This window comes from Hemiscyllium ocellatum, chromosome 17 (assembly GCF_020745735.1).
Source record: "Hemiscyllium ocellatum isolate sHemOce1 chromosome 17, sHemOce1.pat.X.cur, whole genome shotgun sequence".
Classification (NCBI taxonomy): domain Eukaryota; kingdom Metazoa; phylum Chordata; class Chondrichthyes; order Orectolobiformes; family Hemiscylliidae; genus Hemiscyllium; species Hemiscyllium ocellatum.
In genome coordinates, this window is record NC_083417.1 from 315,405 (window position 1) to 328,019 (window position 12,615).

Consider the following 12,615-nt stretch of genomic DNA (forward strand, 5'->3'; position numbering starts at 1 on the left):
GTGAGCCTCTGCCCCCTGTAAAAACGCCATCCCATATTCCCAATTCCTTCGTCTCCACCGCATCTGCTCCCAGGAGGACCAATTCCAACACCGCACAGCCCAGATGGCCTCTTTCTTCAAGGACCGCAGATTCCCCCCAGACGTGATCGACGATGCCTTCCACCGCATCTCCTCCACTTCCCGCTCCTCCGCCCTTGAGCCCCGCTCCTCCAACCGCCACCAAGACAGAACCCCACTGGTTCTCACCTACCACCCCACCAACCTCCGCATACAACGTATCATCCGCCGCCATTTCCGCCACCTCCAAACGGACCCCACCACCAAGGATATATTTCCCTCCCCTCCCCTATCAGCGTTCCGCAAGGACCACTCCCTTCGTGACTCCCTCGTCAGATCCACACCCCCCACCAACCCAACCTCCACCCCCGGCACCTTCCCCTGCAACCCCAGGAAATGTAAAACTTGCGCCCACACCTCCACACTCACTTCCCTCCAAGGCCCCAAGGGATCCTTCCATATCCGCCACAAGTTCACCTGTACCTCCACACACATCATCTATTGCATCCGCTGCACCCGATGTGGCCTCCTCTATATTGGTGAGACAGGCCGCTTACTTGCGGAACGCTTCAGAGAACACCTCCGGGCCGCCCGAACCAACCAACCTAATCACCCCGTGGCTCAACACTTTAACTCTCCCTCCCACTCCACCGAGGACATGCAGGTCCTTGGACTCCTCCACCGGCAGAACACAACTACACGACGGCTGGAGGAGGAGCGCCTCATCTTCCGCCTGGGAACCCTCCAACCACAAGGTATGAATTCAGATTTCTCCAGTTTCCTCATTTCCCCTCCCCCCACCTTGTCTCAGTTGGTTCCCTCAACTCAGCACCGCCCTCCTAACCTGCAATCCTCTTCCTGACCTCTCCGCCCCCACCCCACTCCAGCCTATCACCCTCACCTTGACCTCCTTCCACCTATCCCACCTCCATCGCCCCTCCCCCTAGTCCCTCCTCCCTACCTTTTATCTTAGCCTGCTTGGCTCTCTCTCTCTTATTCCTGATGAAGGGCTTATGCTCGAAACGTCGAATTCTCTATTCCTGAGATGCTGCCTGGCCTGCTGTGCTTTGACCAGCAACACATTTGCAGCAGAGCCTCTGGAATACTCTGGTTCCGAGTTGCTGCAGTCAGTCATGCTTAATATATAATTCACAAAACTGAGAAATGAACATATATGCTATCTGAGAAATGAACATATATGCTATCTGCCTCTTGCCATTCACACCTTGTATGTCTAGTCCTTTAAATTACTGGCCAAGACCACAAATGAACCTGAACTGTATTGAACCTGTACATACACTTTACTAGAGAAATAGTATAATCTCACCATCCCATTGTTTTGCTGTAGCTCTGCATCCAATTGTTTCAGCTGCCTTAACTAGTTCTCAAATATTTCACTAAACATTCAAGGCTGTGGGCCCAGCACTGGAAAGTAGGACTAGTGTAGATTTAGTGTAGCTTTGGTGGTACAGCCTCGATGGGCCAAAGGGCTTCTTCTGTACTGCATGAACCTATAATTAAACCACTTGTGCTGTCAAGTACTACCACCCTCAACTCTGCACAAAATTTCTGAACTCTACATTTAAATTTAAGTTACACTTGTTTTCTCCCAAGCGTATTACTCCATACATTGGACTAAAAGGGGTCATGAAATAGCTTTAGCGAACAGAATTTAGGAGAATCCCAAAGCATTTTATTCTTATATAAGAAGCAAGCAGGTAACTCGAGAAACGATTGGTCCACTAAAGGATAATGAAGGAAGGCTGTGTGTCGAACCTGAGGGAATGGATGAGATTCTGAATGATTACTTTGCATCAGTGTTCAGAGGAGAGGAACATGAATGTTGAGATTAGAGATAGAAGTTTGATTAGTCTGGATCACGTTGATATAAGTAGGGAAGATGTGATGGGTAGGCTAGAGGTTAAGGTCGACAAATCCTCATGACCGGATGGGATCTATCCTAAGTTGCGGAGGGAGTCGAGAGGAAATAACTGGGGCCCTGACAGATATCTTTGTGGCATCCTTAAACACAGATGAGGTGCTGGAGGACTGGAAGGTTGCTCATGTTGTCCCCCTGTACAAGAAGGGTAGTAGGGATATTCCGGGTAACTACAGACCAATGAGTCTGACATCGATGGTGGGAAAGTTGCTGGAGAAGGTATGAGTGATAGGATCTATTTATATTTAGAAAAGAATGGGCTCATCAGTGATAGGCAACATGGTTTTGTGCGGGGGTGATTGTGCCATACCAACTTAATAGAGTTCTTTGAGGAAATGGCTGTTGGTGTTATATACATGGACTTTAGTAAGGTGTTTGATAAAGTTGCCCATGGTAAACTTATAAAAGTGAAGTCACATCATGTGCAGGGTGTTCTAGCTAAGTGGATAAAAAAACTGGTTGAGCAACAGGAGACAAAAGTAGTTGAAGGGAGTTTCTTGAAATGGAGAAAGTGGTGTTCCACAGGCATCAGTGCCAAGGCCATGATTGTTTGTGATAAACATAAATGATCTGAGAGGGCTCTGTTGGTACAATCAACAAGTTTGCGGATGACACGAAGATTGGTGGAGTAGCAGAAAGCATAAGAGACTGTCAAAGAACACAGAAGAATATAGATAGATCGGAGAGTTTATGGAGAAGTGGCAGATGGAGTTCAATCCAGACAAATGTAAGGTGATGCATTTAGGCAAGACTAATTCTAGAATAAATAACAGTGAACAGAAGAGCTTTGGGAAAAGTTGATGGGCAAAGAGATCTGGAAGTGCAGTTCCATTGTACCCTGAAGGTTGCTGCACATGGTGGATAGAGTGGTCAAGGAGGCATATGGTATACTTGCCTTCATTGGACGATGTGTTGAGTATAAGAGCTGGCAGGTCATGTTAAAATTGTACAAGACATTGGTTCGGCCGCATTTAGAATACTGTATAGTTTTGGTCGCCACATTACCAAGAGGATGTGGACGCTTTGGAGGGAGTACGAGGATGTTGCCTGGTATGGAAGGTGCTAGCTATGAAGAGAGGTTGAGTAGGTTCGGTTTGTTTTTGTTAGGAAAAGGGAGATTGAGGAGGGACAGTTTGAGGTTTACAAAACCATGAAGGGTATGGACAGGGTAGATAGAGATAAGCTTTTTCAGGGTGAAGGATTCAATAACGAGAGGTCACACTTTCAAGGTGAGAGGTGAAAAGTTTAAGGGGGATACACGCAACAAGTACTTCACACAGAGGGTGGTGGGTGTCTGGAACGTGTTGCCAGCAGAGGTGGTAGAGGCAGGTACAGTAGATTCATTTAAGTTATGTCTGGACAGATGCATGAGGAAGTGGGGAGCAGAGGGATACAGATGCTTAGGAATTGGGCGACAAGATTAGACACTAGATTTGGATCAGCTCAGGCTTGGAGGGTCTGTTCCTGGGCTGTAAATTTTCTTTGTTCTATTGCAACTAGCTAGTTGTAGATGAGATACAAAGACAGGTAGACGGACAGGTAGCTTTGAGGAGGCAGGGAGGCTGCAGAAGGATTTGGACAGTTTAGGAGAGGGGACAAAGTAGTGGCAGATGAAGTACAACGCATGAAAGTGAGAGGTCATGCTCTTTGTTAAGAAGAATAGAGGCATGGACAATTTTCTAAATAGGGAGAAAATTCAGAAGTCTAAAGTGCAAAGAGAGTTGGGAGTTTAGTCCAGGATTCTCTCAAAGTAAACATACAGGTTGAATTAGCAGTTAGTTTTGAAGCTCTGGTCAAGCCACATGTGGGGTATTGTGCACAGTTTTGGGTTCTACATTTCAGGATGGATGTACTGGCCTTAGAGTGTGTTCAGAGGAGGTTCACAAGAATGGCCCCAGCAATGAAAAGCTTAACATATGAGGAACGTTTGAGGACTCTGGGTCCAAACCTGACTCAGTTTAGCAGGATGAAGATTTAGCAGGAATTTAATTGAAACATACAGAATACCGAATGTTCTGGAAAGAGTGGAGTCAAGAGTGTGGTGCTGGAGAAGCACAGCAGGTCAGGCAGCATCCAAGGAACAGGGGGACCGACGTTTTGGGCATTAGCTCTTTATCAGGAACGAAATGTCGACTCTCCTGCTCCTTGGATGCTGCCTGACCTGCTGTGCTTTTCCAGCACCACACTCTCGACTCTGATCTCCAGCATCTGCGGTCCTCACTTACTCCTCCTGGACAGGGTGAATGTTGGGAAGATGTTTCTATTAGTAGGAGAAACTAGGACCTGAGGGTACAGCCTTGGAGTAAAGGCTAGACCCTTTAGAATGGAGATAAGGAGAAACAACTTCAGCCAGAGTGATGAATCTATGGAATTCACTGCAACAGAAGGCTGTGAAGGCAATGTCACGGAGTATATTTAAGTTGGACTTTGAGGTGCCAGTGTTGGACTGGGGTGGACAAAGTTAAAAGTCCTCCACAACCACCTGATGAAGCAGTGGCGCTCCAAAAGCTAGTGCTTCCAAATAAATGTGCTAAACTATAACCTGGTGTTGTGTGAATTTTAACATTTGAGACCGATTATCAAGGATTATGGGGTAAAAGAGGGAGAATGTAGTTGAGAAACTTATCAGCCACAATTGAATGGCGGAGCAGACTCGATGGGCTGAATGGCCTAATTTCTGCTCCCATGTCCTATCATCTCTCCATTCCACTCTCCTGACTATCTAATTGCTCACTAGACCAATTAATGTGTAGTTGTACATTACCAGCCGTATACACTACCAGAATCCAAATCATCTATATTCAGAGAAAAAGCAGAATCCAGCACTGACCTTTGGGATGAACTGTCCAACTTAAATTTTTCATCAACCAATCTTCTACTTATGTAATTTCACTTCATGTTGTATTAAGTTGCAGAATCTTCCTACCAAGTTCTTTGCAAGAAACTTCGCAAACATTTGAATTCTGCACCTAATGCATTCCTTGGTCTAACTGATCAGGGTAATAAAAGGAATTGTCAAACCTGACTTGCCTGTGGTACCTTTGTATTTAGAATATAGAATCCATAATTCAAGATCACAGTTTACACCTTAAATAAGTTGGCTTTAATTATTTTTTCCTCCTGTTCTCTTCCTCAATTCATGGCTGCTGCTTTTTCTTTGAAAGTGATGATTAGAGTAGAATATGAACAGCTGGCAGTGAGGTTATACATTTGTTGCTGTTTATTGTGTGGTACACAGTTAGTCAATGATGTCCAGTTTTATACTACCATATGATGGGCTCACAGCTTGTACTGAAAGTACCTTTAGCAGAATAACTAAAATTAAAAATTTAACGCAAGAGGTATGAGTGTAAATGACCAAAGAGAAGGAAACATGGGTTTTGGGGTTAATTCTGTTAACCTAGACACTGTTGTAGTTTATTTTCTCTGTAACCTTGACATCCTTAAGATACATGTCGAGAATGTGGTGCTGGAAAAGCACAGCAGGTTAGACAGCATCCGAGGAGCAGGAGAATCAACGTTTCAGGCATAAACCCTTCATTAGGAATTCCTTATGATGGGTTTGTGCCTGAAACGTCATTTCTCCTGCTCCTAGGATGCTGCCTCACCTGCTGCGACTTTCCAGCACTACATTCTAGATGTAGGTTTGCTCACCGAGCTGGAACATTCATTTTCAGACGTTTCGTCACCATACCAGGTAACATTTTCAGTGAGCCTCCAGGTGAAGCAATGCTGATGATTCCTGCTTTCTATTTAAATGTTTGGGTTGGTGATGTAATCTCCTGTTCTTTTTCTCAGGGGGTGGTAAATCGGGTCCAAATCAATGCGTTTGTTGAGAGAGTTCCAATTGGAATGACATGTTTTCTAGGAATTCTCATGCGTGTCTCTGTTTGGCTTGTCCTAGAATGGATGTTTACGTATACAGGATACATGAATATCAACTAGCCACAAAACGACATGACCCTCTCTCACTAGTATCCCTACAACTGGAACAACACATCCATCCTAGGACAAGCCAAACAGAGACAGGTATGAGAATTCCTAGAAAGCATGCCATTCGAATTGGAACTTTATTAACAAACACATTGACTTGGGCCCGATTTACCATTCCTGAGAAAAAGAACAGGAAATGACATCACCAACCCAAAGAAACAGACAGAAATGGAAAGCAACAATCATCAGCAGTGCTTTACCTGGAGGCTCATGAAGATGTTACCTGGCATGGTGACAAAACGTCTGAAAATGAACCTTCCAGCTCAGAGAGCAAACTTGTATCCAGAACTTCAACAGAGCTACAAATCTTCTGAAAACTCGATAAACACTCTAGACTCTAATCTCCAGCATCTGCAGTCCTCACTTTCACCTAGTTGATTTTAACCATCCTTCAAATACATGCCCAAAAATGAATAAAATAACCCCAGAGGTCTCGATAATTTTTAAAACTTAACAACTTTGCAATATTCCAACATGATACCACAGCATCAACATGGAATTCTGCTCCACGCCCAACCTTCCAACAGTTACAGAAGTATTTGCGTTACTAGTTGTTCAGACTCTGACAGAGCATTGCTTGTCCAGTGCAGCGTTGATCATTCTGCATTGCACTTACCGTTACCATGAAGACCTTCTCAGCTTCACTCCTCACCTGAGATCAGTCAACTAAGGAGAGAGTAGTCTATGGTCCTCTGGAATTATTGTGTCTTTATCTTGACAAAACTCAATCTGAAATATGCTATTCTCGAGATCGGTTTCAACATAATTCATTCATAATTAACAGTCTAACTGTTGACTAAATACATTCTCTTCCTCTTCATTCCCATAGACTGTCTAATGACAGCAGCCTTCGAAATCTTCAGTTAGTGACACTCCCTGATGAGAAACAAACCTGCCCAGAAAAATGATGTGCAGAATCTTAGTTTGAACAGGTATCAGAGAGAGATCGATGTTTTATTTAAGGCTGTCAATCAGTGAATAAAGAAAATCTCAAACTTTTACAGAATTGGGGAAGAGGTCAGGCCACATGTCTGTTTCCTGAGCTCTGTAGGAGTGCAAAGTTCATGCTGGGATATTTCTGCTTGAAACCTGGTTACTAATAACGGCACAAAGTCTTCAGCAAAACAAAAATCAGCTTTTCTTAAAATAGGCAAATGATATGGCAGCATCTGGGAGGTGTGTTAAGTTTGTCTTTCAGCTTCAGACTGTACAATTCCTTGTTATTTCAGAAATAAGGATCAACTGGAAGAGCAAGGAGTTTAATAGAAGGCTCAGCCTTCCTGCCCAAAGTCTTCTGTAAATTTTTTCACTTTGTTAAGATCCTCAGCATTGACAGTAGGTCGAGTGGTTGCCAGTGAGCGAAGCATGTCAGACTGAAAAGAAAGAATGAAGTTCAGGAGTTAGAAGCCAAAAAAGAGAGAGCAAGCAAAATGGATAACAGGTGGTGCATGCATAACTTAACCCTGACCTATACATGACTTGTACACTAAGAGTATTCTTTGCTTTTATTATTCTGGATCACAACCCAAGGCAAGAGATGAGCTGCTGCTCATATATCTGTTCCCAAGCTGAGCCACAGAGTAGCAAAATCATTCGCCAACCCATTCAAAAAGCACCAAACCAGAGTGTACACGCACACAGGTACAGGATTTGCATATGTACAATGTAGTTACACCACCGTGACAGGCAGGCTTTCACAAGCACTGTTCTAAACAAAATATTATTTTGCTGCTAAGATAAATAAAACTTCAACTGACGGAAACATAGAAAGTTCATCTGACCAAACATCCTCACCACCTGTATTACCAGCACTCTGATATGAGAAGGCAACACAAAAACAAGCAGAATTTACCATGCAAACCACAGGCTCCAGTAGCTTATCACTGGGAACATCCACCCATGTCATCTCAATGGCAGCTGGGTCTCCAGGGGAACATGGTGTTAAAAGGTCATCCACTATGACATTTGGATTTGTCCTGGATGGACCTCGAATCTGAGGAAGATATCAAACAGTTAATGCTATATTGTCCTGTAAAATTGACAGCAAAATACCTGAATCCTCTTGAAATTATCCAGTTTGAGCAATGCTGTTTCCACAATCGGCAATTATCTCAAGCATACTTCGTCTGCTTTATGTGGGGCATTGGGACAGGAATAAGATCATAAGCCTTCTTTACCCCAAGCCTGGTTAACCATTCAGTAACCTCATAGCTGAACCTCTACATCAACTCACTTTCAACCTGTCACCTTACTCATTGATTTCCTCAGTGATGCACAATTTAAAAAGATTCACAAATGCAGAGTGAAGAAATTTCTTATCTCAGTCCTGAATGATTAACTCCTTATCCTGAGAAACAAAGTGATTGTTGTTTATAATAAATAATATTAGCCAGTAAGAATCAAGCAAGATTGACACAATCAACCATTGAAATCACATTTCAAGCAGGGAAAAAGGAAATAAAAAATAATTTTTAAAACCATTTCTTGAGATGTTGCCAGAGCAAGATTGAAACTGTTGTGTGAATAGCTGTGGTCCCAACAATGACCCTGGCAAAACTCTGAAACCATACAGTTATAAGCAAGCCATTTAGTCCATAGAGTCCACACTAACCTTCCAAAGAGCATCCTACCTAGGCCCACCCTATTCCTATTACACTGCACTTCCAATGGCTCATCCACATAGCCATGTAGGAGGAAACCAGAGCACCTGGAAGAAACCTACACAGACACAGAATTTGCAAACTCCACACAAACAGTTGCCTGAGGGGAGAATTGAATCCGGCTTCCTGACGCCGTGAGGGCAGCAATGCTAACCAGTGTGCTGCTCTGCGCATCTCCTGGGTCCCTGGATTACCAGTCCAATGATAAGATTTGATCGGCCTGTTGCTAAATTAACAACTGCCTCAGCTGAGAGCCAAGGGAATGTGTCCTTGAGATTCCTTCAAGATTAAAAATCAGAACAGCCCCCTCATCTGACCCCAGCTTGCCCCCAATCCACTCCAGACTCTCTTCCATTTCCCAGCCCCCCTCAACTTCCACTCCCCAATGCAAACTAACCCCTCCATCCACAACCCAGGTTCCCCACTTGCCACCCTCTAGTAGGTCTGTGATTTTCACACCTCTCTGGTGAAGAGCTTCAAGATCCTGTTTGTCTAACACAACATCACAGTTTGTGTGGAGCAGAACTCTGCAAATCACTGGCTGCCATCCTGAAAAAAACTCCTTTATCCTCATTCTCTGCCTTCTGCTAGTAAGGCAATCTTCTATCCATGCCAGTACTTCGCCCCTAACACCATGGGCTCTTGTCTTATTTAGCAACTTCCTGTGCAGCAGTTTGTCAAAGATTTTATGGAAATCTACATAGATCATGCCAACTGACTCTCCACTGTTTAACATACTTGTTAATTCCCTCAAAAGAATCATCACTTAATTCATTCCATCCTTCTTAAATACTTACAAAAACCGTTCCTCTCTGTACATTCCTAGTTAGCTTTCCCTCATTCCTTAACCTTTTTTTTCATCCTTTAGCATTTTGCATATTCTGACCGATCATGTGACTCCAAAACTCAATGCTCCAATCGATGAAGGCCTGCATGTACTCCTAGGTCCCTTTGTTCAACAACACCCCTCAGAACCTCACCATTAACTGTGCAAGTCCTACCTTGGTTTGACTTTCCAAAGTGCCACACCTCACACTTACCCGTATTGAATTTCAGTTGCCAATCCTCAGCCCACTTCCCGACCTGATCAAAGACCCTCTAATTTTTGATAACCTTCCTTGGTATCTATGATACCTCATCTGCAAGCTTACTAACCATGTTTTAGACATTCAGCTAGTATATATGCCTTGTACCCTTCAGCTAGCTCAGCTTTCATGTTGCTGTTATTTAAATTTAAAATACAGTAGTGCCCCTGTACCCGTAGGGATTACGTTCCAGGACCTACTGCGGAAGCCAGAAACCGATAGGAGTGATTTCAATGGGAAACATATCTTCCCAGCAGTTCCTGGTCCTGGAACGATCCCGATTATATGTTCCGGCAGGTAAGTGAAACCACGGTGATCAGACTCACGGATATGGGGCTCACCTGTAGTAGACTTTGACCCAATCTTCACCCTTTCAAACTGAACATAACAATGTGGTTGTGCTACCTCGGGGTACTCTAACTCAGATCATTAATTATTCTTTCACATTACTTAATGTCAAATTGAATACAATGTGCTTTATTGTCAGTTCCAAAATGTGCTCCCAATAGCATTTTATAAACTCTTTATTCAACCTTCTGTTGCCAATCTTGTTTCTCCAATTTGTAGATTAAAATCCCCTATGATTACTGTCATCCCTTAATCACAAGCGTCCCACCTTTCTGCCTACCAGCCATTTCAACCCCTACAGATTTTGTTTTACTAAGTTCGTGGTTAAGAATTCTATTTTAAACTTTGTACTTCTACGTTTTATAAAAATAATTTTGATGGTTTAAGTTGTGGCCTCTCACTATCCCCTCAGTACCTACTTCATGATAATCTCTATGACAAAGACCTTGATAAGCCTGACTTAAGCCTCTCAAGAATGTAACAGGTGTGCTTAGTGTTGCTCCACTGAATTTACCTGGATTTTCAATGTTTTTATATTCTTCATGTCAAGAACTGCAAACAATACGCCAACTATAGGTAACTATGTTCCAGGACAAACCTGTGTTGCTTCCACATGTTTGTATTCCCCACATCAAGATATAAATCCAGAATCCTTTGGCTTTTTATGATTCATTTGTTCATATGATAACCCTTATCGACATAAGGTCTCTCCGTTTAGTTTAATTTTTTGATATTGCTTAAACCTGGGTTTATTGGGAAACAGATATCACACTCTGATCAAGGCCACAGCACCAGCATCCCACGCTTAAGATTTGTGTGGCAAGAACAAATGTTTAACCTGTGATGGAGGTTGTAATTACCAGTATAACACTGATCACATACCTTTTTAAAATGGGTTGCTGATTGCACTTTCCGGACCGGTTGCATTAATGCATCACGAACAATTATACAGATATCTGCACCAGAATATCCCTCGGTTTTCCTGCCAAGTTCCCTGAAGTCTGTCTCAGTCAGGCAATGAGGAGTTGTGCCCAAGTGTAATTTAAACATGTGGACTCTTGCTGGCTCCTCTGGCAATGGGATGTAAATCCGTTTCTCAAATCTTAACACAGACAATAAGGGAACTTTTAAATTATTTCACACAAAGAAACTACAATGTGTATAATGTAGCACAATCTAAAATCTGACCTCCTCCTAATGGCAGAATCCAGCACCCATGGGATGTTTGTTGCTCCCAAAACCAAGATTCCATCACTACTATTCCCAACACCTGAAGATGGAGAAACAAGTTATTTTCGAATTAGACACAGAGCGAACGTCTGGAACCCCAAATACATAGTAATTAGCATACAACGTATGAAATAGGAGAAGTACACCTCAAGCTTTCTCACCATTTGTGTTCCAAATACCACATTCCCAGGCTAGTCACCCTTCGATTCTTACAGGCATGGGGATCGATCTACCTCTGTCTTAAACAATCTCAACAATCCTGCCACCAGCACCTGCTGAAACAGACAGTCCAAAAGGAACAATTTCCTGTCTTTTATGTCTGAAAAGGGCAACTACTAATTTTAATACAATGGCTCCTAGTTCTGGGCCCACTCTTGCATCCTTTCCACATCCACCTCATTAAAGATCATTCAGAATCTAAAAAAACTTCAATAAAATAATCCCTTGCTCTTTTAATCTCTGGAGAAAACACCTTAGCCTTAGGTTAAATTAGGTTACATTCCCTACAGTGTGGAAATAGGCCCTTCAACACAACAAGTCCACACCGACCCCTTGAACAGAAACCCACCCAAACGCATTTCCCTCTGACTAAAGCACCTAACACTATAGGCAGTTAAGCATGGCCAAGTCACCTGACCTGTACATCTTTGGACTGTGGGAGGAAATCGGAGCACCGGGAGGAAACCCACGCAGACACAGGGAGAATGTGCAGACTCCACACAGTCACCCAAGGCTGGAATCAAACCTGGGTCCCTGGCGCCGTGAGGCAGCTGTGCTAACCACTGAAGCTTATTCAAGCTTTCTTTGTAAGCAAATCTGCTCTTTCCAGATACCAATCTAGTAAACTGCACCAGGAGCTCCTCTAAACGCAGGTATATCCTTCCTTACAAAAGACCATCAAAACTGCAGTGTTTGAGATATGGTCTCACTAATGCCCTGTATGAATGAAGCTTAACATGCTTACTTAGATGTTCAATGCTTGCCTTCATCAGTCAGAGAATTTCGTACAAGAATTGAGACTTCACATTACAGCTGTACAAGACATTGGTCAGACCACATCTGGAGTAGTGTGTACCATTCTGGTCATCCTGCTACAGAAAGGATGTTATTAAAGTAGAAATGGTACGAAAAAGATTTACGAGGATGTTCCTGAAACTGGAAGATTTGAATTATAGAGAGGTTGGATGGGCTGGGATTTTTAAAAAATCTGCAGCTTAGGAGGCTGTGGGAGGGCCTTTTAGAGGTTTATAAAATTATGAGGGCATAGATATGGTGAATAGCCACAATCCTTTCCCCAGGGTAG

General features: G+C 43.2%; 1 protein-coding gene across 1 annotated transcript in view; it reads right to left on the minus strand.

The window, feature by feature from the left end:
* Positions 1 to 6,924: 6,924 nt before the first annotated feature.
* The window catches only part of LOC132823840 (vacuolar protein sorting-associated protein 4A), a 30,662-nt gene continuing 24,971 nt past the window's right edge, over positions 6,925 to 12,615 (minus strand). The window contains exons 8-11 of the mRNA XM_060837887.1: positions 11,271 to 11,352; positions 10,965 to 11,184; positions 7,842 to 7,982; positions 6,925 to 7,362 (exon numbers count right to left, since the gene is read on the minus strand). Coding sequence (XP_060693870.1) covers positions 7,261 to 7,362; positions 7,842 to 7,982; positions 10,965 to 11,184; positions 11,271 to 11,352 — 545 coding nt within the window. The 3' untranslated portion in view covers positions 6,925 to 7,260. The remainder of the gene's footprint in view (positions 7,363 to 7,841; positions 7,983 to 10,964; positions 11,185 to 11,270; positions 11,353 to 12,615) is intronic.